Raw genomic sequence first — 27,289 nt, forward strand, 5'->3', positions numbered from 1 at the left:
TAACATTCCGAGGAAATTAAGTGAATGTCAACTCATGACATGGAAAAATCGTCATATAACAAATCCCATTCTTCCCAGGTAACGGGATATAGAGGGACACAACCCCAAATGGAGAAATGTAAGCAAAGCGTACATTTTATCAAGCTCTCCCACCCACTCCTCAGCTATCAACCCCTCCCTTCCCTTCGGACCCTCATCCCTCCTACCTCTTTGTCCTTTGTCATTACTCTTATCAGCTACACTCTATCATTCTTTTTATAGAGAAGTGGCGCTGAAACCGCTTGCAAATGTAAGTATGTCTTTGTTAGTATCTCGGCGGTGGGCTGCAGTCCCGCCCCTCTGGTCCCTCCTGGGTGTGCTCTGATTGACGGCCCTCTGCTGGGTGAGGGACAGGCCATGTTCGTTAGGCTGTGACGGACAGGCCGACAGCTGGGGGACTGAATGACTGCTGGTGGTGCTGGTTGGGCACTCTGCTGCGTTGGACGTTGGGGGCCACTGGCCCGCTCCACCACCACCACCCCTGTGGGGCCTCACTGGGCCCCTTGGACCCCCAGCCTGCCCAGCAAGTGTAGTTCCCCGGCAGGCTTGCTGTGCCAGAGCAGCTCGTTAGCTGTTAACTGGCAACACCCTGCCTCTCCTCCTCAGTGACAGGGAGACTCAGCATGGTATGTTGGTCCAGGTGGCCCCCAACACACATATGCAAGTCAACATGCCCTGCTGCCCAGGAGAGTACATAATTCATTAATTGAAGTCAGAAATAGCACTGTAGACACTGAATGGCATATTATAGAAAAATTGGGTATAGTGAACTCCCAGACAGACAGACATATAGTATCTACTACTATATTACAGTAGCTACAGCGGAACATGTGACATGGGAGTACTTTTTTTCTACATGCTGCAAGATTTCCAATTATTATTATTGGAAAATAACCATCCACAATAAGAGGGGTTAAACGTATTGCTAATGCACACTGTGGCAAATAATTCCACTGCTACTCGTGGTGCATGACATGACATGAAATGTAACATCAAAACAATAGTGTTTCATCGTTAATAATCATACAATATGTTGCTCAAAATAATGTATGCTTGTTTTGTTAAAGAGTTAGGAATGGAGGTAGAGGAAGAAAGCAACTCCTAAAATGTAACAAACTAAAGTTCACAGCTAGCATCTAATGAGCTTGTAGGGCATCTGTGACGTGACATCTACATTTCGGTCCATTTGTAAAACAAAGGCTACAAGGAAGCCGGGGGCACTGGTTCTCTGTGTTTCAACCCTTATAACAATGGAAAGCAGGCGCTGGTGGGAGGCAGTGCTCTCATGGAAATGAGCATCCAAACCAACAATGTGTCTCCTAATCTCCTCAGAGAGAGGAATCAGTTACACAGCAGTATGCACCCCTCAATGCTTTTCATTAGAACCAGCGTGCTATTGAAACACTAACCCCCCACCTACTCCCCGCGAACCCCCCCCATCCCAAACCCCCTAATGTGTAGCCACAGGCTCTCCTCACACATGGGCCAGATACAAGGTAGCCCCTCCAGCAGTAAGGGGGGGGGGGGGGGGGGGGGGGGGGATCTAGACAGTGGGACAGGGGGTTAGTATTGGGGAGCTAGGCCTCAAAGCATGGGATTAGAGTTAATGTGCCCTCCCTGGGTTATAATCTCTTCAGAGGGGGACTTTGTTTGAGGGCTTGAGGGCAGTAAAATAAGTATCTATTACAGAAACCCCCCTCTTATCCCACACTCCAGCAGCCTCCCTCTCTTCAAAAATGAAGCACAAAAACACTTGCCTCTGTTCCCCCATGTCTTCTGATATCCAAAAGCAAGTGCTGCTGCCCTTTTCAGCTAATCTGGAGTTAAGGGCTAAAGCCTTATGGAGAGTAACCACGACACATATTTACTCCATCTGTAGCCTGCAAAGTGAGGAGGTTGATGTAGATCAAAGGAGGCTTAGAAAAGAAGTGAGGATATTACCATGAAAATAAGAATAAAATAGCGTTCTCACAAGTTTAATTTCTTGTTGTTGGGGAGTCATAATGTGAGAGCTGAACTATGGGCTCCAAAGCTGAGGATTTAATGAAATGTAATCTTGTTAGAATACCCGTGTATAAAGAAAAATCTTGATATTATTATCCATCGACTAAATCTTAAGACCATCCCAACCACAGGAGGCTGCTGAGCGAAAGGACAGCTCATATTCATGGTCGTAACAGAGCCAATGGAATGGCATCAAAACACACATGGAAACCATGTGTTTGATACCATTTCACTGATTCCGCTTCAGCCATTACCACGAGCCCGTCCTCCCCAATTAAGGCCCCACCAACCTCCTGTGATCCAACAGCTGATATTAAGTGCCCATTTTACCAAGTTAACTTGGTAAAACTCCACCTACTGTGACTCTCATAAAGATTAAAAAGTGAACACAAAATTAGTAGCACAACATAGCACTTTAATACCAAAATATCTCAAATATAAATAATGTGCAAAACAAAACAAGCTTGAAGAGGCAGGTTCAAATTGAGGCAATACAAACAACTTGAGGAAAAACATGATGCAAAGCCATGGCACATCAACTAACTTGTTCCACAATTGAATAAGGCACTTCATTATGAACAGACTATTCTATGCCAGTACTCTGGTATTGTTTTGTCTTTCAATAGAATACAACGTGAAATACAATGTGAAATACAAATTGAAATACAACGTGAAATACAAAGTGAAATACAACGTGAAATACAACGTGAAATACAGAGGGTGAACCAATAGAAAATATTGTCCCTTATGACAATCAACCAACTGACAATGTAATAGTGCAATCATCAACATGTAAACGTGGCACTTCGAATCTGGAATGTCAGATCGGCTTGGAAACTAGACATTTGGGCCAGGGTCTTCACTAAACACGGTGTGAGGAAAAGGCAAGTAAAATTCAAATACAAACTAAATTGAAAGAGCAAGAAAACAAATGCAGCATGCAAAATAGCTCCGTATGTAATGTAACATTTTGTCTCACTAGAATAAAATTCTACTTTTAAAATGGAATTAAATGATAATCAAATAATTTTGGGAGATTACTGCCTTGATTGTATTGTAGCAAACAACAAACTAAACAATTCAATAGTTACAGCTCCCTACAACATAAAAGCATACAGCATAAATACTATAAAAGCATACATTAAAATTCAAATAAACACAGTGACTGAACATGTTTTTGTGATGTCATTTCTGTGATGTCATTGAATGTGGGACATTTGGCTAACTTCTTCCTTAGCGTGAGAATTTCCTGGGTCTGAATACGGGGACCATGAGTTGATGGGGCGCTAGTGCCACCCTCTCCTTTACAGGGGCTAGCTCCTCCGCTGAGCCCCACTTCTTCTTGGACTGGAACAACGAGACCAACTTCCTGTTCCTGCTGCGGTCTCTGGCATGGAACTCAGGGAACTCTGAACAAAATACAGACCACCATAGTTGTATAATACATTCTATGTAAGGCTGAAACCTAACGGTAAGGATTACCTTTTTTGGCCTCTGTTTTGACTTTAGTAACAAAGCCACAGGCATTGTTATGACAATGTTATTCTGTATCAGACCGGGGAGGGAAATATTGTGGCCTTTGTTAATTTCTTGCGTGTCAGACAACATTTCAGAGACGTCAGAGAGTCAAAAAGAAAATAGTAAGAGACACTCACGTATCTCCTCTGGAGCTGCTCGGTCTTCCTCTGTAGGCTCCCTGATGTTCAGGTACTGGCAGGCAAGATGGCCGCTGTAGTCCCGCAGATTCTTCTTCGCACCTGAGAGGAAAGGAAGAACATGTCAAACAATGACTATAAGAAAACATGTACCTGGAAAAAGGCAATCAATGGCAGAAAGATAATAGATTACCTGTTGCATCGATACCCTCCATTCCACACCCCAAAATACAAAAAGCATGTGGGTTAACTTTCCCTGTCATTTACCATATTTTCCAATGAGCAGCTCCAAAATGTGTCGATGGCCATGCAATGCTGCAATATGCAGGGGTGTATAGCCCTGCAAAACAAAAAGTGGAAAATAATGCAAATGTATTCCCCACCAAAGACATAGGGGTATAATGCAAATTGTATAACCATGTTTTGTTTTTTTCAAGAACAAAACAGGCTGTCCAATACAGCTATTTGAACATAACCTCTGACATCCACTGTGTGCAGAGTTCAAGGTTTAACCCTGGAAAAATGTACAAGGCGTTTTAATACCTACCCCCTAGAGTTTCCCATGGCCCCAACACAGCCAATGAAAACATGAAAGGAGAGAATATACAAATTACCAGAGGTTATGGCAACACAACATAATGACCACATATATAATTGGCTAGTTATTCTCAGAAAATTGCCATAGTTGTGAGTTTGGCACGGTAATACATTTACACAATTGACATGATTTATTAGTAGACACTGTGTGGGCGTGTTTTACTATACTTGTGAGGACCAGAAGTCCCCACAAGAATAGTAAACTAACAAATATTTGACCGACTAGGGACATTTTGTTAGTCCCCACAAGGTAAAATGCTATTTGTAGGGGGTTAAGGTTAGAATTAGTTTTAGGATTAGAATTAGGTTTAGGGTTAGGAGCTATGGTTAGGTTTAGGGTTAAGGTTAGGGTTAGAGTTAGGGGTTAGGGAAAATAGGATTTTGAATTGAATTATGTATCCCCACAAGGTTAGTTATACAAGACTGTGTGTGTGTGTGTTGACTGCTGTATTGCATTTGCACAGCTGGATCTTCACAGGAACCATTACGATGCAACATTACATCACCAACACCACAGAAAACAACATAACTAACCTGGCTGCAACCCATAGGCTCGTTGCCTTGGTAACTAATCTGCCTGGCCGGCCTCCAAATATACAAACAACATACCTATTGCCTGATCACTTCCTGTGTATGATATACTGTACTGAAAGAGGAGGTACTCACATGCTGAAAGAAAATAAAAATAGTAGTAATGTTATTACTACAGTTCGACAATATTTTCTAACATACCATTCCAATAGCATAAGAAATTATAATACAGAACACAATACAGCCCATATTCACAAAAAACAAGAGCATACTCACAGATTTAGTGTTAACATCAGCTCCTGCGTTGGCCATCATGGTAGCCATGTCCTCTTTGCCATGTTTGGCTGCCCAGTGAAGAGCGGTCTGTGTCCAGAACAAGGAGAGGGAAATGTGAACCATTCACAAAATACAGTTGTTTGAACCAAACTATTTCCATATACAGAACAAAAGCACTTTACTGCAAAACCGACACAGGAGTTGCCCTATTTATGTATACACAGATACTTGTATTGTATTGACATATACACAGAGACTTGTATTGAATTGACATGCACACAGATAATTGTATTGATGTACACACAAATCAAATTGTATTGGTTGCATACACATGTTTAGCAGATGTTATTGCGGGTGTAGCGAAACGCTTGTATTGTATTGACATATACACAGATACATTCCCAGTAGTGGTTAGTCAGTAGATAGTAATTGGCATAGCATCATTACTCCTCTACCAAGTGGTTTCAACAGTGTGGATCAGATGAGAGTTCTGATAGGCTGGCTGAAGCGGTGGGCCAGCTGTGCACAGGAGGAGTGGAGAGATGGAGGGAGAGGTAGAGGGAGGGACGAAGGGATGGTTTCCTGCCATCTAACAGAGCCTAATTACAAAACAACACTGCACTGTGCCCACACCAGGGGGGGGGGGGGGGGGGGGGGGCAGCCGCCTGTCACAGGGAGGAAGATTGATGATGTTGGTGTGACCCTCAGAGGGGAGCGAGGGAGACCCACCCAGGAATCGCCCCACTGTCAGCACTCAGCCATCAGAAAGACAAGGCTAGGGCCCCACCACGCCGTGTGCCCCCTGTACACACACACACACACACAGAGACATACTCACACCCAGACACACACATAGGCATGCACGCGCAAACACACACGCTCAGAGACAACATGCACACAATTGCCCACAATTTCACCTGCTGAATCGCCCGTAATTACACAGCCTGAAGTGCTCAGTGCTCAGAGACCCATTGACAAGAGTAACAAAGTTGATCACAGCAGCGGCACTATGTCAGAAAGTTGTATGTGGTTTGCGTGGGACTTATTCTTGAGTGTGCAGAGCTTGGCTGCAAATGTCAGCCTCTGAACCACAACGTCTATGTTTCTCAGTCTGACTCCAGTCATGGAACAGGGAGAGCAGAACAATGATGAGAAGTAGGTTACCTTTGTCAATCAAGACTAGTAAAGGTATTTCCTTTACTATAGAGGTGCTTAGGCAGCTTGAGCTCACCATCTATGAACATCCTTGTGCTTGTTCAAGGCCTTAAATGGCATTTCTTCATCTCCTGCATTACACGCTACTACACCAGGAACTTGGTGAACTATATCACAACCTCGATATTAGGACAGAGCAGTTGGGGGAGAGATACACCTCTAGATATCCAAAACCAGTCTGGGACACAGATTGTGATAGATGAAGTCTGGCTCTGAGTATCTCCATCTCTGTTGCCCGCCCTGTCACACGCTGAAGACGGATTGGTCGGCTGGGCCGTTTGAGTGGCAGCTTGGCGGGTCTCCTAGTGAGCAGGAGTGATGGACGACGTGGGACAGGATGTGGCGTTATCCCCTCCTCATGCCTCTCGTTCCTGTCCCAGCCCGCTGGGGCCACCTCCCACGTTCCTGCCTGACCGATGACACACTCAGTGTGTGTGTGTGGGTAGGTGTCATGCTCCCAACGTGGGAGTAAGTAGTGTCCTAAGGGACAAGGGTTGATCAAGAGGAAACATTGGACAAAATGACCTCTGGCCTGTGACACTTTCCTGTTCATAGTAAGACCACTGAGGAGTGATGGGAGAATGATTTACTTACAAACTGCAGGGTGAGAGGAAGTACGTCACAGTCCAGCACGGCAAAAGGGGGGAGCACATGTCACGTGTAGAGGACGAAAAGGACATAGAGATCAGGAAGGAATAGGATATGTTAGATGGGGTTAACATATGTGGTTCTTTGAATTAGCCATTCCCTGTCAATGACAGTTGAGGAGGAGAGTGTAGCTACACAATCCATCTGCTATTGGGAAGGTCAAAATTTATGAGTTGTCTAAACTTTGTCTGATGGGGACAGAACTAGTCCACAAACGGCACCCAGACCTCCTCAACTTCAGGCCCTAGGTAAGAGTGACTTCACCGCCGAAGGGTGAAGGTGGGGGCATCAAAGCCGCCCGAGGGAGATTTAGCTCCTTCCCGGGGACATGGCCAACACTGTTCTTCAATTAATCCCAGCCTGCTCTATAACTTTCAGATTATCTTTAAGTGGTTGAAGTCTTTGTGGTGCATTAAGAGTCTCTCTCTAATCCCCGCTCCCATCTCCCTGCACTTCAATGGCGACCCTGGTATCTTGTCTGGGTGGGGATGCTGATGGCAGGGGCTTAGGGATAGGTCTTAGAAGGTGGTCTGACACAGGACAGTGTGAGAACCCCAACACAGGGGAGGGACAACAAACATGAACCCAAATCTCTTGAGCGCACAGGGAGACCAATAAAGGGATTTGGGTTGTCAGGGGGGGAGGGGGGGGCTCCAGGAGCTAAAAAGCTATCTTCCATAATCCTTTTGAAAGCGGCGCCTTTGAAATGCATGATCTTGATGTGTGTACATCACAGGGTTTTTAAAATACAATTAACGGAAAAATAACAATGGAATGTCGACTATTTGAAATGCATTTTTATAGGTTTCATAAAACAATAGGTATAATTTCAGAATATGATCAACTTTCTAGAAAATGATTGTCAAGAATTGAGATTAACAAGATATAAAGTAGGGGATATCAATACTTAATTCACTTACCCCCTGACAGTCATAGCAGATTCCAAAAAGAAAATAAAGAACATAATCAGTCAATTATAATAGAAATGTAATACAAATATTCCTAATCAAAGTTGTGGAGAAAGTATACTCACTGAAACAAAGTCCTGGTTTAGTCAAATGAAGGAAAGGGAAGGAGGGAAACTACATTTAGTGGTTGCATCCAATAAAACAAAGCTACCCATTTATCCACAAGATGTATACTGCAATGTTATGCAGACATATCCAAGGTGGTTTTGGAAACCTTGGCCTTTGTGAAGGGCAGAGGTGGAGGGGTAGAGGTTACCTTCTTGTTGGCCAGGGAGGGCTCCTGTTTGAGCAGCTGGGAGAGGTCAGAGAGACGGCCACAAGTAGCAGAGTAGATCCATTCCTTCTCCACAGGGTCCAGCTGTAGGACAGGGAGTGGATGAGCTAAGCAAATGGATAGTGTCCATAAAGCACACGTCTGGTATGTACAGTATTATGAATATTCATGTCTAATATGTACAGTACCAATCAAAAGTTTGGACACACCTACTCATTCAAGGTGTTTTTCTTTATTTTTACTATTTTCTACATTGTAAATAATAAGGAAGACATCAAAACTATGAAATAACACATATGGAATCATGTAGTAACCCAAAAAAGTGTTAAACAAATCAAACCATCTCAATTGGGTTGAGGTCGGGTGATTGTGGAGGCCAGGTCTTCTGATGCAGCACTCCATCACTCTCCTTCTTGGTCAAACAGCCCTTACACAGCCTGGGTGTGTGTTGGGTCATTGCCCTGTTTAAAACAAATGATAGTCCCACGAAGTGCAAACCAGATGGGATGGCGTATCGCTGCAGAATGCTGTGGTAGCCATGCTGGTTAAGTGTGCCTTGAATTCTAAATAAATCACATACAGTGTCACCTCAAAGCACCACAAAATCCATCACACCTCCTCCTCCATGCTTCACGGTGGGAACAACACATGCAGAGATGGTCTGTTCACCAAGTCTCTTCTTCTTATTGAAATTCGACCATGAAGGCCTGATTCACGCAGTCTCCTCTGAACAGTTGATGTTGAGATGTGTCTGTTACTTGAACTTTGTGAAGCATTTATTTGGGCTGCAATTTCTGAGGTGCAGTTATTCTAATGAACTTATCCTCTGCAGCAGAGGGAACTCTGGGTCTTCCTTTCCAGTGGCGGTCCTCATGAGAGCCAGTTTCATCATAGTGCTTGATGGTTTTTGTGACTGCACTTGAAGAAACGTTCAAAGTTCTTTAAATTTTCCGGATTGACTGACCTTCATGTCTTAAAGTATTGATGGGCTGTCATTTCTCTTTGCTTATTTGAGATGTTCTTGCCATAATATGGACTTGGTCTTTTATCAAATAGGGTTATCTTCTGTATACCCACCCTACCGTGTCACAACACAACTGCTTGGCTCAAACGCATTAAGAAGGAAAGAAATTCCACAAATTAACTTTTAACAAGGCACACCTGTTAATTGAAATGCATTCCAGGTGACTACCTCATGAAGCTGGTTGAGAGAATGCCAAGAGTGTGCAAACCTGTCATCAAGGAAAAGGGTGGCTACTTTGAAGAATCGCAAATATATTTTGATTTGTTTAACACTTTTTTGGTTACTACATGATTCCATATGTGTTATTTCATAGTTGTGATGTCTTCACTATTATTCTACAATGCAGAAAATAGTAAAAATATAGAAAAACCCTTGAATGAGTAGGTGTTCTAAAACTTGACTGGTACTGTATATATTAGCATATATAAATGTGGAAACTCACAGCCACTGGGGTGGAGCGCATACTACCCATACACTCCTCTTCCGACTCGGACTGAAAGAGACAGACAATAAGACAAATTATATAAGTAATATCATGAGTATTATTGATCCAGCATGCTGAAGCAGCAGTGGCATCTCTCCCAACCAAGGCCTTATGTTGTTCCACATAGGAATGAAGAATGAATGTCCTAAGGCCCTAATAGACACACACACACACACAAATCAATCAATCACAATCACACTGTTTATATGTTTATCACCTCAGACATCAAAAGGGACAAAGTGATCAAACAAGTGTCAGACAGACAGACAGGTAGGATGGAGGCAAACAGAGGTTTTCACACCAAGGGGTCAATGTAATAATAACTGTGAACTCCACTGTTAACCAATAGACATGTCTGTCTGTGGACCTTAGGGCTCCCGAGTGGTGCAGCGGTCTAAGGCACTGCAGCTCAGCGCAAGAGGCGTCACTACAGTCCCTGGTTCGAATCCAGGCTGTATCACATCCGGCCGTGATTGGGAGTCCCATAAGGCGGCGCACAATTGGCCCAGCCGGGGTAGGCTGTCATTGTAAATAAGAATTTGTTCTTAACTGACTTGCCTGGTTAAATAAAAATATACATTGGTCAGAGACCATCCCACCATCTGTGTTCCCCTCTGTTTTAAATGTGGTCAGAAACGCCCCAAAAATAAAGCACACATTTCTCTGAATGCACAAAAGTGTCATTCTGGCTGATTAATGTGGGGAGAAAATGGCCGTTTTCTATATGTTTTGTTTGGTCAACCACTTGATTGCTAATTGTTCTGAGATCATACAGGGACATGATGTAAAAACAAAAAAGTCTTTCATGTCGCTGTCATACATGCCTTGTTTAACACGAAAAGTGGAGGCCAATTTATCCACTGGCACATGTCCACTTTTTCTCTGCTGGAAATAAAAATAACAGGGGAAGAAAAATATTGTTGGGCAGAATTTTTTTTATAGTTGAGTTTCATTTTGTCAAGTGGATCTCTCAGCACTTTCCTCCTCTCTGTCATGTAATTCCATTCTCTTTGTCTTGAGGTTTAGAACACAGTTTAGAACAGAGTGATACTTCAGCTTCCCAAGCTCTTCAAGAGCAAATGAGAGTAGCACAGGCAGAGTTACAACTGGGGGTTTTTTGCGCAAAGAGGAAGTTCAACCAGCCACAGTGTAACAGCTTTGTTAGACAGGGGAATATTTGCTGACAACTGGTTCTTTCCACAGCATCAATGATTTTTTGATACAACTCCCACTTTCTAATGTTGTCACATAAGAGAGGTGGTGAGATTCAGGAGGCCCTTTTACGTTATATGATGAGATATGGAGACGAGCAAAATAATTGTATTTGATAATTGGCAGCCAAACACGTCATGTCACCAGCATTAGAATAATAGCCTAACCTCGACATTTAGCCTATATTGGACATTTGCATGATCACTGATAATTTAACCACAATGTGAAGTTAAATCTGCCTATAAACTTTTCATGCTTTTCCACGATGTGGTTAGGCTTACAGTGCACCATATCTCTTGACTCCAAGTTAACTTCAATGTGATGGTTATTATATTATATGTAGGGTCCTATAAAATTTGTTCTATTTTTTCCAAAATTCTGTTTTCTCGGTTTAGTTTTTCCAGGTTTTCGGTTTTTTCCAGGTTCTTTTTTCAGGTTATATTTTCAAAATGACACTTTTTTTAAATAGAAAAAACAACCAAATTGGATGTTCTAAATCCACAACAATGCTTTAAACCACATCAGGAGACCCCCTTTGAGGTCTAGGACAAATCTAAGACATTTTTATTTTTGTGTTAGCCTTTTAAAAAGTTAGCTTTTCGTTAAAAAACAAGGACATTTCTAAGTGACCCCAAACTTTTGAACGGTAGTGTATATATGTGATGGGATGTATAGACATTATGGACAGTATGTGGATAGAATATATAGTATATCTGAAGAATACGTAGGATAGAATAGTATATGTACAGCAAAAGTTATATAGGATGGGCTTGAGTAGAATACAGTATACACATATGAAGTGGGTAAAACAGTATGTAAACATTATTGAAGTGACCAGTATTTCATTATTACAGTGACCAGTGTTCCATGTCTATGTACATAGGGCAGCAGCCTCTAAGGTGCAGGGATGCGTAACTGGGTGGTAGCCAACTAGAGACAGTGACTAAATTCAAAGCAGGGTACTGGGTGGAGGCCGGCTAGTGATGGCCATTTAATAGTCTGATGGCCTTGAGATAGAAGCTGTTTTTCCTGCTCTCGGTCCAAGCTTTGATACACCTGTACTGACCTCGCCTTCTGGATGATAGCAGGGCGAACAGGCCCTGGCTCGGGTGGCTGAGGTCCATGATGATTTTCTTGGCCTTCCTTTGACACCGGGTGCTGTGTATGTCCTGAAGGACAGGCAGTGTGCTCCCGGTGATGTGTTGGGCAGACCGCACTACCCTCTGGAGATCCTTGCGGTTGCGGACGGTGCAGTTGCCGTAACAGGCGGTGATACAGCCTGACAGGATGCGCTCCATGGTGCAGCTATAAAAATTTGTGAGGGTCTTAAGGGCCAAGCCAAATTTCTTCAGCCTCCTGAGGTTGAAGAGGCGTTGTTGCGCCTTCTTCACCACACTGTCTGTGTGGGTGAACCATTTCAGATTATCAGTGATGTGTACGCCGAGGAACTTGAAGCTTTTCACCTTCTCCATGTCGATGTGGATGGGGGTGTGCTCTCTCCTGCTGTCTCCTGAAGTCCACGATCTGCTCCTTCATTTTGTTGACGTTGAGGGAAAGGTTATTTACCTGGCACCCCTCCGCCAGGGCCCTGTCACCTCCTCCTTGTAGGTTTAGGGCCATCAAGGAAACCTATATCTTTCTAGATTAATCTCAATCTGTTTAATGGGCACAAATCAGAAATATTTTTCTAATGAGTTCAAACATGTTGTTGCAACTTGCCTTACATAATGACAGAACAAAGGGCAGCATTCAAATGCTAATGGTTGCCCCCTTCATATTGTTTCCCACTCTCAAACATCCACGGTTTGTTTTAAATCCAGATAATTTAGCTACTGCCATCTGGTGGAATTTTGCAGCAACAGTTCCTGCTATGACTCACTATTTTGTTCAGAGAGAGAAAGTGTCCTCTGGCTCCAGGACCTGCTCTCCTCGCCTCCGTCTGGCATTTTGAGAGGGAGGTGAGAAGATAATTGGATGACATCTTCTCCTTAGAACTTCTCCTCCAACACTCTCTGTGTTTCCCTCGATTTTTTGAGAAGATAAGGCGGGGAGAGAGGACGCAAGGAATTGAGGAAAATATTTTGAGATTTACGCCTGCTGTCACAAGCCTCTCACCTTTGACCCGGAGTCCCTGTCTAGCTCATCCTGTCCGTTACTGTGTGCTAGGGTTTTCTCTGAAATGGACGGTGAGGGGGTCCTCTCGGTGTGCTGGTCCTGAAGGCACAAAGACAACATACAGAATTAAGCTGTGATGAGGCAGCCTTAGTCTGGCCTCAACACCATTGTAAAAAGGTCTTAATGTCATTTAAAATGCTTAAAAGTATATACATGTGTGGTTAAGATAAAGTGCACGGCTGAATCCCAAATCACCCCCTTCCCCCTCCATTTGCACGTTCACACGCACCGCCATACACACAAGTGTCCCAAAGCTGAGGGAATGAAAATGATCGAATGTGTAGGAGCTAATTAGACCCTCCAAGCCGGCAAGGTTGAAGGCTCCACAGCCAAGTGCTATCGCACCACGAAACGCATGTTTGGAGTTCGCGCAATTGAATACAAAATAATGGCGAGGCAAGCCTAATTATATGCCAGTGCATATGTTCCTCTGATTTCAAGGCTTGACACATTTAACAAATGAAATACCTTCCAAATGAAATGTTTAACTGTTACGGAGGATTACATATTTTATTTTTTTATTTTAATTTAGGGGTGGATCAGCTTAATATTGCGGAAAGATTGTTGCTTCCATCAATGTAATTGTCTGCATCATTTCCAATCCCCCATATATTTTTTGGGTAAATATATATATGCATATACATACACGTACATACCCATACATAAACATTCATACATACACACACATACCTATATAGACATACATACTTTTTTAAGAATATACCTTTATTATTCCCCGCAAACCCTACCACCCTTCCCCCAATTGGAGTAAACTAATAAACAATAACATTTAGGGTTCTACCTTCAGTTTAAACATATTATACACATTTTACAGACACAATCTATTTTACAATAGTTATATTTTGTTTGTTTTTAGTCCTTCCTCTATTCCTGATGTCCATCCAGTTGGATTTCTATTTGTAACTGTGCTCTTTCACAACATTTCTGAACCTATATACATTTTACAGACCCCGTATGTTTTACATTGGTTATCTTGTAATTAGTCCCACCCTTCAGCTCCATTTAACCACTCCCACTCCTCTTAACACCATCCATTTTGGATTTCTATTTGCCATTATTTTTCAACTGTGCTGTGATGTTTCACAAAAGTACTGAACCTTTCTATTCTCATAGCTTCTACAGATTATAAATTAAAGATAAACATTTTATCGAAAATAATTATTATATTATTGATTGATTGACTATGGCTTTTCAAATCACCCAGTATTTCTATCGGCAGCATTAGTTCTAGGCAAATGTTGCAATTCTTCAGCCATTCCTGGACCTGCGACCAAAAACGAGCTACATATGGACAGTACCAAAATAAATGATCTAATGACTCTGCCTCCTCACAGCAGAATCTGCAGAGCTGGGAAGATTGTATCCCCCATATTTATCCCATTCTATTGGTTGCAATAATTTTCTATAGTAATTTAAATTGAAAAATTTGAAGTTTTGAATCCGACGTTGTTTTGCATGTCAATTCATAAACCATGTGCCATGGAATGGGTACGTCGAAAATCTCTTCCCAACTACTTTGCAACTTATATGGCACAGCTGTCAATTTTTTGGTCCTTAAATGAAATTGGTATATGTTTTTATTTATCACACTTTTCTTTAACCATTTATGTTCTTTAATGCAGGGCTGACATACAAGTTCCTTACTTTTCTCCCCTTCTACTTGCCTCTTCCATTTTTGTGGTAATGCTGCAATTAGTTGGTTGTAATTTTGGGTAGAGCAGATATTTCCATATGTCTGTGTTAGCTCCATGTGTGACATAACTCCACTAGTCCTATTTATGGTATTATTCACTAAAATATACCTTTTGTAAACACGTCATTGAAAAATAAGTATAATTAGTATATTTGAGTTTAACCACAATATTTGTTGTATTATTTGTTCTGTCTTTTCAGGTGGATTAAACTGAAATTGCAACCAAATTTCTATGGCTTGTTTAAAAAATAACAATATTTTAGATATTATTTCCTTTTCAAACAACCGAAAGTGAGCAGTTGTAATCTGAATAAAGGGAAAAGGGCCATTCTTGAACATGGGGTGAGACATTCTTACAAATTTACTAGAGAACCAGTTTGGATTTAAGTATAACTTTTGTATGACTGATGCCTTTTGTGAGAGGTCTAATGCTTTAATATGTAATCATTTCTGCCCTCTGAATTCATATTCGTTATATAAATAGGCCCTTTAAATTTTGTCTGGCTTGCCATTCCAAATAAAATTGAATATTTTTTGTTCATATAATTTAGAAAGCAGGTCACTAGATGTAGGCAAAACCATAAGCAAATAGGTAAACTGTGATATGACTAAAGAGTTAATCAGGGCGATTTTTCCACAAATAGACAGGTATTTTCCTGAGATAATTTCTTTCATTTGGGATTTGTATACCCGAGTATGTCCACATCCCCATCAGACCATTTTATTGGTAAACTACACGGTAATGTAAAATGTGCATTTTTTTAGTGATCCAATATCATAATTTGGTTTTAATCCAGAGAGGTTAGCAAAAGTATCTAGATCCTCTATGAGGCCATGGAGGGATTCTAATTGTGGTTTTTAAAGAAAACATGAATCATCAGTGTACAATGACACCTTTGTTTTTAAGCCATGGATTTCTAATCCCTTAATATTATTGTTGGATCTAATTTTAACAGTTAACATTTCGATGGCAATAATAAATAGATGTGCCGATAGTGGACAACCTTGTTTTACTCCTCTAGACAGTTTAAAACTTTCTGAGATGTAGCCATTATTTACTATTTTACACCTAGGGTTACTGTACATAACTTTAATCCATTTTATAAGAGATTCCCCAAAATTGAAATATTCTAGGCATTTATATATAAACTCCAGTCATACTTAATCAAAAGCCTTTTCAAAATCAGCAATGAAAACCAGGCCTGGTGTCCCCAATATTTCATAGAATTCTATTGTTTCCAGTACTTGTCTTATATTATCTTCAATGTATCGTCCACGTAAAAGACCTGTCTGATTAGGATGAATAATATCTGACGATACTTTTTTAATTCTATGTGCCAAGCATTTAGCTAGGATTTTTGCATCACACACTGAAGTGTAAGAGGATTACATCTTTGTTAATTTGAATTTGTTTAATTATTAAATGTGGAACATAAATTGCATCATTCAAAGTCACAAGTGTGTCCTGAAGTTAATGGGTTAATTGATCCCCTCGCCACTCAATGGAAGTCACCGTTGGAGTTGTCATCATCAGCAACACGTGACAACGGAGGGCCCTCCGAGCAAGTTGGTAGAGGCGAGGGGGTGATTTGGGATTCACCGCACCAATCCATTGCCATGCATAGGTGTGCCTTACATTAATTGCTTGCTACAGAGTTGATTGCTCAGGTTTAAGCCAGGTATGGCAACTTAAGATAATTAGCGTGCAGCTCACCCATGCTTTCAGGCTCTCTGAGTAGTAGCTCTAATCCTGTTCCATTTGATGCAGCTCTGTCTTAAACTAATGTCCACTCGACTAAATATGCAATTAACTTCATGTTTTCCATAGTATCGCCTGGTCTAATTAACAAAGTAAAGTTCAGCTAATTAAATGTATATTCTCATTGGTTAATCATTATGGGCGGGGTTTAGGAGCAAAGGTAGAAAGGCTGTCCTTTTCTCTCAGCTCAGGGTTGAACACCATTTTACAACGTGCTCCATAGCAGTTTGTTTGTGGCGGCCTGTATGTATAGGCAGTTGATGTTAGCTGCCCTGGTTGATTCTCCTAGTAAGGGGTAGAGTTAGGCTCTGTTTAGCACCGGAAAAGGAGTAATCCGTAGTTATGCTGTTTAACATCTAAGCCTAGTCTTAAAATGCAGTAGGAACCGTACTGAGGGGCTGAGCTTTAGACCCACCATCATCTGTCATTTTGTATCCTGAATGTTGCCATGGACAACTGTTTTCAAGACGAGCCATATTTCCTGCAATAAATCCAAGTACTGTTTTTCTACAACCATTGGTCCTCATTCCCAAGTGTCACCTACCTTGGATCTCCTATTCAACAGAGGCCATCTCTCCATGCTACATTTAATAAGAGCATTCTTGATTTACACCTGCTTACTGTAACTCTGACAAAGTTATAGGTAGTATACTATATGTCCACTTCATGCCAAAACCACTTGTGTTGTGCTGTTGCCCTTTTCCTGTGTGAATAGAGATATTGTTTGCACATACTTATGTGAACACTGACACTATCGGCTTAGCATATATTCTCTTTAAAAGTGATGCTTGTAGACACACTAAGGCTGCGTTTAGACAGGAAGCCCAATTCTGTTCTTTTTTCCACTAATTGGTAATTTGACCAATCACATAAGATCTTTTCGCATCAGATCTTTTTCAGAACTGACCTGATTGGCCAAAATACCAATTAGAGAAACAAATAACAGAATTAGGCTGCCTGTCTAAACGCAGCCTAAGTAAAATCCCTTCTGCTAGATTGTGTAAACTGAACAGCTGGATTTTACTTTGGTAATATATCATTGTGCAATTAACCCTAATATTTATTAGGAAATGCAATAAGAATTTCACAGCTCAAACCAAATGGGAAAGACAACCAGAATGAGGTTGTTAACAGCTGCACCCTTTGAGTAAAAAATGTGGTAACTGGCACAGGCCGTTTGTAAAAAAAAATCTGAGACAATACAGAATTAACTCTTTGAGAAGTCCATAAAATGACAGATTGGAAATTAGTAAGAAGGATAATAATATCAAAGTCTTGCTTTCAATCCATGCTTCCGCTCTAATGCCATGCTCTTTGTGTGAGTTCTTCTCAGCTTTCTAGCATACCTATCAATGCATCTCATCCCTCTTTTTTTGTGGGAAACAAAAACAAAAATATCAAAACTGGTCATGGTTGAAGCTCACCTCCTGCATGTGCTCCTGCTTGGGTGCCTCTTTGAAGGTAATGCTGGGGCTTCCTCCACACCACATCACCTGTGAAGGCTTCCTCGCCTCTGCCCTCTTGGCCGGGTCAGGCTGGAGGTCTGGTTCCCCCTGGGTGTGGAGAGACGAGACCCCCGACACATCCCACTGGACTGATGCCGAGGGCCTGGCAGTGCTGGCCGCAGGACTGGCCTGTCTGTCTGTCCCAGGCTCTGTCTCACTGCCCTGCTTCTGCTGCCTGTACCTCTTCTTCAGAATCAGGTACTTCTCACCCTAATGGGGACAGACGGCAGGCAGGTGATGAGGAGGAGGGTATAGGACTACTGTATAGGAGTTTAACTTTGATCTAAAAGTAAAGTCATTATGCAGTGGCATTTCTTAAACTAAGATATATTTTATTGTGGAAATAATTCAAACTGTTTGAGATGTATTTGTAAGTTGCCCTTTCTAATTATTATGTAACTGAATGGTAATAACATTGTGTAGGCCTACAACCGATAACACAGGGCTGGGGCCCTAATCCTATTGATGAATAGCAAACTACATAGTAAACAGACATAGAAAAGAAAATCCTTTTTTTGTAACAAATTAACTACCATGGCTGAGTAAAGATAGTGGGAAGGCAACTCAATTTGAGTGTGGAACATTAAAGAGCTATGCACACTTATCACAGCACACTTTCTACAAATGGTCGAAAGTTCACCTACTTCACTTACATTCTCTGATTTCACAACAGCAATCCTGTCGATGATCCGTTTGAACTCCTCTCTGTATTTGGCTGGGGGAAATGAACAATTTTGGCATCATAGAATTAGGAATTAGAATACTAGAATGGGCATGAACCTTCTTATGAGTGTCCAAAAGTCAGCCATGTTGGTCAGGGAGTTAGTCAAAATCAATGTGAATAATGTATCTGCACTGTATATGTGTTAGCTAGCCTACTAGTTTTAGAGGAATGGTTCCATAAATGTTTCTAATTAACTGTCAATATGCCAACATTCCATTCAAACAATGCCGTCAATTCACATTTACAACTTGTCTAAATCCTATCATCAACTGATATGAGCCATTGTATATATATATATATATATATATATATATATATATATATATATATATATACACACACAATGGCTCAAATCAGTTGATGATAGGATTTAGACAAGTTGTAAATGCAACAAGTACTGATATTGTATCATATAATAACACACACAGCTTTCCAAGAAAAAATAAATAATAATATGAGTCTATTTACATATATTTTAGAGGCTATTTATACATAAAATGTGCATAAAACCTGTATAAACTGTATTTTTATTATGTGACAAGATTTTAGGTTGACCATAATTAAATAACACAATTTCTGATACATCACATGCCTTACTTTTATTTTTGCACAAGTAAAAGCAGGAAATGCATCACCTATGCCTCTACTGCAATTCATTCCAATTAGACTGGTTTTGGATTTCTCCCTGGACAAGATGGCTGCCATTTTCACCCCATTCTGGAACTTTGGGGTTTATAACATATCCCCTCTAGTAATTTAATAGAATCTCTATAGTTGGCATATTAAGTTCCAAAAACGTGATACAACTTTTTGTTTTCTCCCAAAACCCCAGACTTTCATTCTCTGAGGGGATTAGAGAAAGAAAATGGATGATGAGGATAAGAAATATAATTTGGTCTAACAGTGTAATAATAGCTTTCTTATGGAATGAACTCTAATGGGATTAAGTGTTGTCTTTATTAATTTTGTTACCCCTTTTTCTCCACAATTTCAGGATATCCAATTGGTAGTTACAGTCTTGTCCCATCACTGCAACTCTCACGTACGGACTCGGGAGAGGCGAAGTTCGAGAGCAACCCTGCCAAGCCGCACTGCTTCTTGACACACTGCTCGCTTAACTCGGAAGCCAGCCGGCACAATGTGTTGGAGGAAACACCGCACAGCTGGTGACCAAAGTCAGCGTGCATGCGCCCGGCCCGCCACGAGGAGTCGCTAGAGCGCGATGGGACAAGGACATCCCGGCCCGGCCAAACCCTCCCCTAACGGCGCTGGGCCAATCGTGCACCGTCTCATGGGTCTCCCGGTCGCGGCCGGCTGCAACACAGCCTGGTATCGAACCCTGGTCTGTAGTGATTACTCTAGAACTACGATGCAGTGCCTTTAGACCGCTGCACCATTTGGTAGACCCTAGATCTTTCTAGTTTAAAAGTCATATCCTCTCTAAATCAGGCTGTTGAATCACTGGCATTCCAAGACGTAGACCTATTGAGCCTGAAGAACGCATGATGGCTATTTGAGATTATTGTGTGGCCTGTGAAGACTTGTGGTTGATCTGCCCTCCCTGTTACTTCATCATCTTTCCCCTTCTTGCAGAGGCCAGGTTTGTGTCCCAAATGGCACCCTATTCCCAATTTAGGGCACCATTTTTGACCAGGGCTCTGGTCAAAAGTAGTGCACTTTATAAGAAATAGGGTGCAATTTGGGGAGCACACCAGGGGCTCCAAGAGGGAGGGGCTTTTATTCTTCATTCCTCTGCAGGCCAAACACAGATCGAGTTGCAAAACAATCATCTCAGAAAAAAGTCACTGACTGGGAAAAGGGACAAAGAGGAAACTAGGGCTCTCTCTGCCAACATGAGGCAGGCAGATATACAAACAACTCTACTCCCATATCATCTCCAAAAAGCCCACCCCCAACCTATCTGTCTATTTCTGCAGTATTAAAGCTTTCCTATGGGAACCCAAACAAACTACAAATTGATGGCTATTATAATAGTTTACTGTTTAACTTCCTCTCTGACAGATACAACTGGGTTTGTGAAACGATATTCAGACTTGATGCTGACAGACGTCAGTTTGTATAGGCTGCTGTTTCTGAGAATGTATCCATTACTCCAGCCGGCCAGACCACTTAACATAGGCCATCTTAGTTCAACAGACAATACTAATGGCTGAAGCCCTGTGTTTGAAAGAATGTTTAGGTATGTAAGAATAGGCCCGAACAAATGAGCTCTTTCCCTTTTCCTGACAGCAGCAGGGAGTGGAAAGAACATTTTGAATGAGACAGTTGCATAGCTCACAACTTCACATCCACAAAAACAGGAAATCCAGAGGAAGTGGCCACTTACATCTCATCAACAAAATAATTCCTGGTTTACTGGTACAGGGGTGACAGTTTACATGTTCAGTAATTCATTAGCTAAAAAGGTAGACAGAAAGCCATAGCAACTGGACAGACACAGCAATGTTAGCTATCACTTCCCCACTTTATGGGGAAGTTTCCCACTATGTCCCCACTTTATTCAATCGTAATAAAAGAGCACATCATTAGCGATCTAGTTGTGCTGGTGGTGCCTGTGGCCTAAATTATTGCATTATGATTAAAACACTATTATCGTGCAATCATGCCCATTTAAAAAATGGGAACACGTGTTGTTAGAAATGACTAAGTACTGGAACTATGTACTGGAAATCATTTTCATAATTGGACACTCCAGCCATGTCAGATAGCACAATATCAAAGCAGCTTTATTTGGAAACCTCTGTCAACAACTGTACCACAGAGATAGCATCTGGACAGTACAAATGTAATACAAGGTCACATTGGATAATCATTCATCTAGCGCCTGTCAAAACATGTTAGGGCCTAGTTATTTTATCCAGTACCAAGCAGGGATAATGCCCTGGTGGATTGCATTGCAAGTGATTGGTCAAACGTAACAATATTGTAATTTCAGGTATCAGTCTCAATTTGAGGAAGGACATTGGAGAAAATATTTGTTGTAAATAAAATTGTAACAGTCTCAGGTTTCAGGATAATGCCAGTTGTGTTCATGACTCAGGGGCTGAGTGTTATTAATTAAAAGGCAGCACCATAATCACACTGTTTATCAGTGTGAATCATTGTTGTAATACCACAACAGAACACCACAGTCCAATGGTGAAAATGGTTGGTTGTTGTGGTCTGGGTCTGAGGCAAGGCTTGTGTAGCAGGCACCAGAGAATTCAAGCAGCTAGAATTGGTCTCAGGAAAGGAAATTACAGAATTCCTGGTGTAAATGTTCTGTTTAAAGGCCCTTTAATGTAAAGCAGATGTTTAGTTTCGGCTACCCGACCGGGAATTGGGAACAATGATAAACAAATGGGTTTGAGGGAAAATTATTCATGAAATAGAATTGTTATAAAGGAATTAATTATGTATGATCAAATGATGTGTCTGGACCACACAGATTATGTTATTGTGACAGCTACATACGTGACAGATGTCGCATGAGACGAGAAACTGTGATATCGCGTCAAGTCATCCATCACGAAGCAGTTGATGAGAGCAACTGTTGCAGTTTCGTTGAAATCATTTTTGAAATTCCACATTTTCGATACAATGTACTGCTACTTACCACGCAGCTGCATGTCGTTATGACCAATGAAAGGCCTGTATATTTTCATTAAATCAGCATTTTTTACTTTCCCTCCGGCTGAGTAGAAATAATCCAGCAACGATTCTTCACTGACATCACCCATTCTTGCTTTATGTTTGCTCGTTTTCTATGACTAAAAAGGGTTTCTTTTAGAATTAGTATGGTCTTGCTGCTATGACATTGTACGCTCCCTGGCTAATTTGAGAAGGAGAAAAAAAACATGTGTAGCACATGTCCAACTTCACTCCAACCAAACCCAACCCACTCACTGTGCACCCTCCGTTTAACTATTTCAGTGCTGAAAGAAAACTGAGAGGACAAAGCATTTTGAAAGCATATGTTACAGTATAAGAGATATTTCTGACCAACTTGAACCATTGTGTTTAAGCACAATTACAAACTCTTTAACACTGATGGTGACATTCCCATAAAACCTAACCCATGCATCTCAGTGGATTACTTTGTGTACAAATCTTTCCATTTTCCCGCAAGTTTATTATTTGCATATTCAATACAAACTCAGGGGTGCATACTGTCGGTAACACCTAGCGACCTCGTCAAGAGGTTCGAGCCTCTTGGTGTAATGGTTAAGGTGTTGACTTGACAGTCTCGAATCCCAGTAGGTGCCACTACGTGAATTTGCTTTTGCTGTGGGATGGTGCCCGATGAGGCCATCGGAGAGTTGTGAGTTACTTGTTATAGAAGTATGGGGACACGCCCTCCCGAAGGAAGATGGAAATGTAGCGACCTTAATGCTGTGTTTGTAACCAAGTGGGAGGTGGGAATTTACAAGTTATGAAGTCTTAAATACAAGTTTAATGAATACACATGCTTTGAACTCGATAGGCTAATGGCCAACAAGCTGAGTAAACCATGAACTAAAAGTACAGCTATCATGCTTGTTAAACAAATAACAGTGATCAAAAACCATATTAATAGATCGTTTTTTTTATAAATAATGTTTTGTTGTTGCATTTAACTCCTGAAAATGCTATTATCAAAGTCATTTCCATAGTACAGTGTTCCCAAAAAGGACCGGCCGCAGGCCATATTTAGCCGGCAAGTGATTATATTACGTTCTCAGAAATAATATATAAACTATTTCGTTATTTATTTATATTTTGGAGGGAACATAAAATACTCTAGAAACGCCAGCAAATCAGCTCCAAGTGATTTTCATTTTGAAAATCTGTTCCATAGTATTCCCATGTATAATAGAGTGTGATCATATGATCAGACTCCCGGTCTTGACACAGCCTGGGATCGAACCCGGGTCTGAGTAACACCTCAAGCACTGCAATGCAGTGTCTTAGACCGCTGCGCCACTCTGGAGTCAAAATTATATTTAATTGCTAAAATATACACTGATGATCAGAAGTATGTGGACACCTGCCTGTCAAACATCTCATTCCAAAATTATGGGCATTAATATGGAGTTGGACCCCCCTTTGCTGCTATAACAGCCTCCACTCTTCTGGGAAGGCTTTCCACTAAATGTTGGAACATTGCTGCAGGGACTGTCTTTCTTTCAGCCACAAGGGCATTAGTGAGGTCGGGCACTGATGTTGGGCGATTAGGCCTGGCTTGCAGTCGGCATTCCAATTCATCCCAAAGATGTTAGATGGGGTTGATGTCAGGGCTCTGTGCAGGCCAGTCAAGTTCTTCCACACCGATCTTTACACACCATTTCTGTATGGAACTCGCTTTGTGCACCGGTGCATTGTCATGCTGAAACAGGAAAGGTCCTTTCCCAAACTGTTGCCACAAAGTTGGAAGCACAGAATTGTGTAGAATGTCAGTAGCATTAATATTTCCCTTCACTGGAACTAAGGGGCCTAGCCCAAACCATAAAAAACAGCCCCAGACCATTATTCCTCCTCCACCAAACTTTACAGTTGGCACTATGCATTGGGGCAGGTAGCGTTCTCCTGACATCTGCCAAACCCAGATTTGTCCGTCGGTCTGCCAGATGGTGAAGCGTGATTCATCACTCCAAAGAACGTGTTTCCACTGCTCCAGAGTCCAATGGCGGCTAGCTTTACACCACTCCAGCTGACACTTGACATTTCGCATGTTGATCTTAGGCTTGTGTGCGGCTGCTCGGGTATGGAAACCCACTTCATGAAGCTCCCGACGAACAGTTCTTGTGCTGACGTTTCTTCCAGATGCAGTTTGGAACTCGGTAGTGAGTGTTGCAACAAAGGACAGACAATTTTACACGCTACGCACTTTAGCACTCGGCGGTCCCGTTCTGTGAGCTTGTGTGGCTTACCACTTCTCGGGTTGAGCCGTTGGTGTTCCTAGACGTTTCCACTTCACAATAACAGCACTGACTGTTGACTGGGGCAGCTTTAGTAGGGCAAAAAGTTGACAAACTGACTTGTTGGAAAGGTGGCATCCTATGATGGTGTCATGTTAAAACACACTGAGCTCTTCAGTATGGCCATTCTACTGCCAATGTTTGTCTATGACGATCACATGGCTGTGTGCTCGATTCTATACACCTGTCAGCAACGGGTGTGGCTGAAATAGCCAAATCCACTTATTTGGGTGGGTTTCCACATACTTTTGTATATACAGTGTACTTAAGTATCAAAAGTAAAAGTATAAATAATTTCCATTTCCTTATATTAAGCAAACTAGATTGCACCATTTTCTTGTTTATTTTTGTTTACGGATAACAAGGGGCACACTCCAACACTTAGACATCATTTACAAATGAAACATTTGTGTTTAGTTAGTTCGCCAGATCAGAGGCAGTAGGAATGGCCAGGGATGTTCTCTTGATAAGTGTGTGAATTGGACCATTTTCCTGTCCTGTCCTGTGAAGCATTCAAAATGTTACGAGTACTTTTGGGTGTCAAGGAAAATGTATGGAGTAAAAAGTACATTATTTTCTTTAGGAATGTAGTGAAGTAAAAGTTGTCAAAAATAGAAATAGTAAAGTAAAGTACAAATACCCCCAAAAACTACTTAAGTAGTACTACTTAAGTATTTTTACTACACCATTGTGGTTACTTAATGCAAAAATGGTGTTTGATCAGGGTGGATGTATAACGCAAACGTCTAGCAACCTGAAGGTTGCATGTTCAAATCTCATCAAGGACAATTTTAGCTAATTAGGAACTACTTACTACTTTTTAGCTACTTTGCAACTACTTACCATGTTAGCTAACTCTTCCTCTAACACTAACCATTTTAGCTAACCCTTCACCTAACCAAATTTGTAACATATAACAAGTTATGCAAATTCGTAAGATATAATACAAATTGTAATTTGTTATATATCATACGAAATGGGTGATGGGCATCCACAAATTATTACATACCATATGAAACGTAACATATCATACTAAATGGAGTGTCTTGATTTACGTACAGAATAATACGAAATGCTCTGAGTCCAGGTTGTTTACCTGGGTGTGTAACCATACCCCACAGCAAAAGGGCCCATCCTGCTCAGTCAGAGCCCCAGTGTAGTGGATGGCTAGTGTCAGTTAAGGTATTATCCTTAAACACAATGTCAGATTAATTGTGTCAATGCATTCTGAATATTAAATGTGTTTGATTTACCCCAGTAATCTCACTCTCCCTTTTTCTCCACTTGTAGCGAGCTACTCTTTAAATTAATTTCTATTTCATTAAGAAATATGCTTGTGATTTCAATTTCATATGTTTTACCCATACAAAAAAATACAATATTGAGATGACAATAAGCTCCTTATAAACTGATACAATTATAGTCCCTAGTCCCTATTAATCTTGCATGTCATAAAAAAAATGTGAACCTTATGCTCTGCCATTTTAGAAAAACACCCTTTTTATGAGGGTCAAGAATGATGATCCGCTGACATATGTCATGTCTTTGTGTTGTAAAGTACCACACAGAAGCTGAGAACATATTTAATCACTTTGCCATTACTGAAATACACTGTGTGGAAGGTAAATCATAAGTAGCAATCATGTAATTACTTTGCTCACACTATGGAGCAATTTTGGATTTTTAACTTAGTCAGCTTAGGGATTCAAACCGCTAGGCTGCCTGCTGGGATGTATGACCAGAAAGATTCCAGACCAGGAAATACACTGAGGGGGACCCATCACCTGTCGTTTAAACCTTCGGGGCCTTGAGGGGCCTCGTGGGGCCAGATATTAAGCTAGCTGTGGCCCTCTCAGTCTCCAATAACATGAAAGTCAATCAGTCTCTATCTAACTAATGGCAACGCGTGGCGGTGTCAGTGTATCGGTGCTGTGCTGGCTCTGATAGAGGGCAGCTGTTCACTATGACTAGCATGGTCATCCACCCCATATGGCTGTCACTTGTCTGCGGGCCTTTTCACAGCACAGACCTTGTAAACACTTTATTTCTCTGCCCCCCCCCCCCCCCCCACCCCACCCACCCCACCCCACCTAGCTCTTCTGAAGGGGATGATGTTGATTAATGGGAATCAATGGTAGCGGTATTATCAAGCGGACAACCCATCATTTAAGCCCCTGCTGCCTCTACATCCAGCCAACCGGCCAGCCCTGGGTCTGGGTTACACCATCCAGAGAAAACTGGCTGAGAGAGGAAGGGAGAGAGAGCTTAGAAAGGGGATTGTTTAGACAGACAATGGTGTCTACCTGATTTTAATCCCGGCTCCAAAAGAGCATAGGGATTGGCAGAGTTTAATATATGAAAGTGCTCTCCATAATCGTGATTTGCGCAAAGTGCCCCTTTGTGTTAATCTGACATTTTTTACAGCATGCTTTTTGACATCTGTCACAGGGAGGAGTGCTTACATGCCCCAGCTGCTTGGAACTGAACAGAACAACCAGGATGATAATACTGTACATTTAAAAGGATCT

At 41.5% G+C, this 27,289-nt stretch overlaps 1 protein-coding gene across 6 annotated transcripts; it reads right to left on the reverse strand.

Moving 5' to 3' along the window:
- Positions 1 to 2,437: 2,437 nt before the first annotated feature.
- Positions 2,438 to 22,677, reverse strand: LOC120061083 (ankyrin repeat domain-containing protein SOWAHB-like). Of its 6 annotated transcripts, none has more exons than XM_039010606.1 (15): positions 22,421 to 22,677; positions 18,725 to 18,795; positions 18,000 to 18,290; positions 13,043 to 13,141; positions 9,674 to 9,724; positions 8,190 to 8,291; positions 7,999 to 8,010; positions 7,886 to 7,888; positions 6,912 to 6,914; positions 5,103 to 5,189; positions 4,962 to 4,964; positions 4,246 to 4,248; positions 3,966 to 4,038; positions 3,699 to 3,800; positions 2,438 to 3,452 (listed from the first exon to the last, which is right to left on the reverse strand). In XM_039010606.1, exons 1-15 carry the CDS (start codon positions 22,542 to 22,544, stop codon positions 3,277 to 3,279), a joined length of 1,200 nt encoding a protein of 399 aa, XP_038866534.1. In that variant the 5' UTR covers positions 22,545 to 22,677; the 3' UTR covers positions 2,438 to 3,276. The 6 variants fall into 6 exon arrangements, with proteins under 6 accessions (XP_038866534.1, XP_038866536.1, XP_038866535.1 ...); XM_039010608.1 differs by having other exon boundaries at positions 18,734 to 18,795; positions 22,421 to 22,676; XM_039010607.1 differs by lacking the exon at positions 7,886 to 7,888.
- Between the last annotated feature and the right edge of the window lie 4,612 nt (positions 22,678 to 27,289).

The sequence above is a fragment of the Salvelinus namaycush genome, chromosome 16 (assembly GCF_016432855.1).
Source record: "Salvelinus namaycush isolate Seneca chromosome 16, SaNama_1.0, whole genome shotgun sequence".
Taxonomy (NCBI): Eukaryota; Metazoa; Chordata; class Actinopteri; order Salmoniformes; family Salmonidae; genus Salvelinus; species Salvelinus namaycush.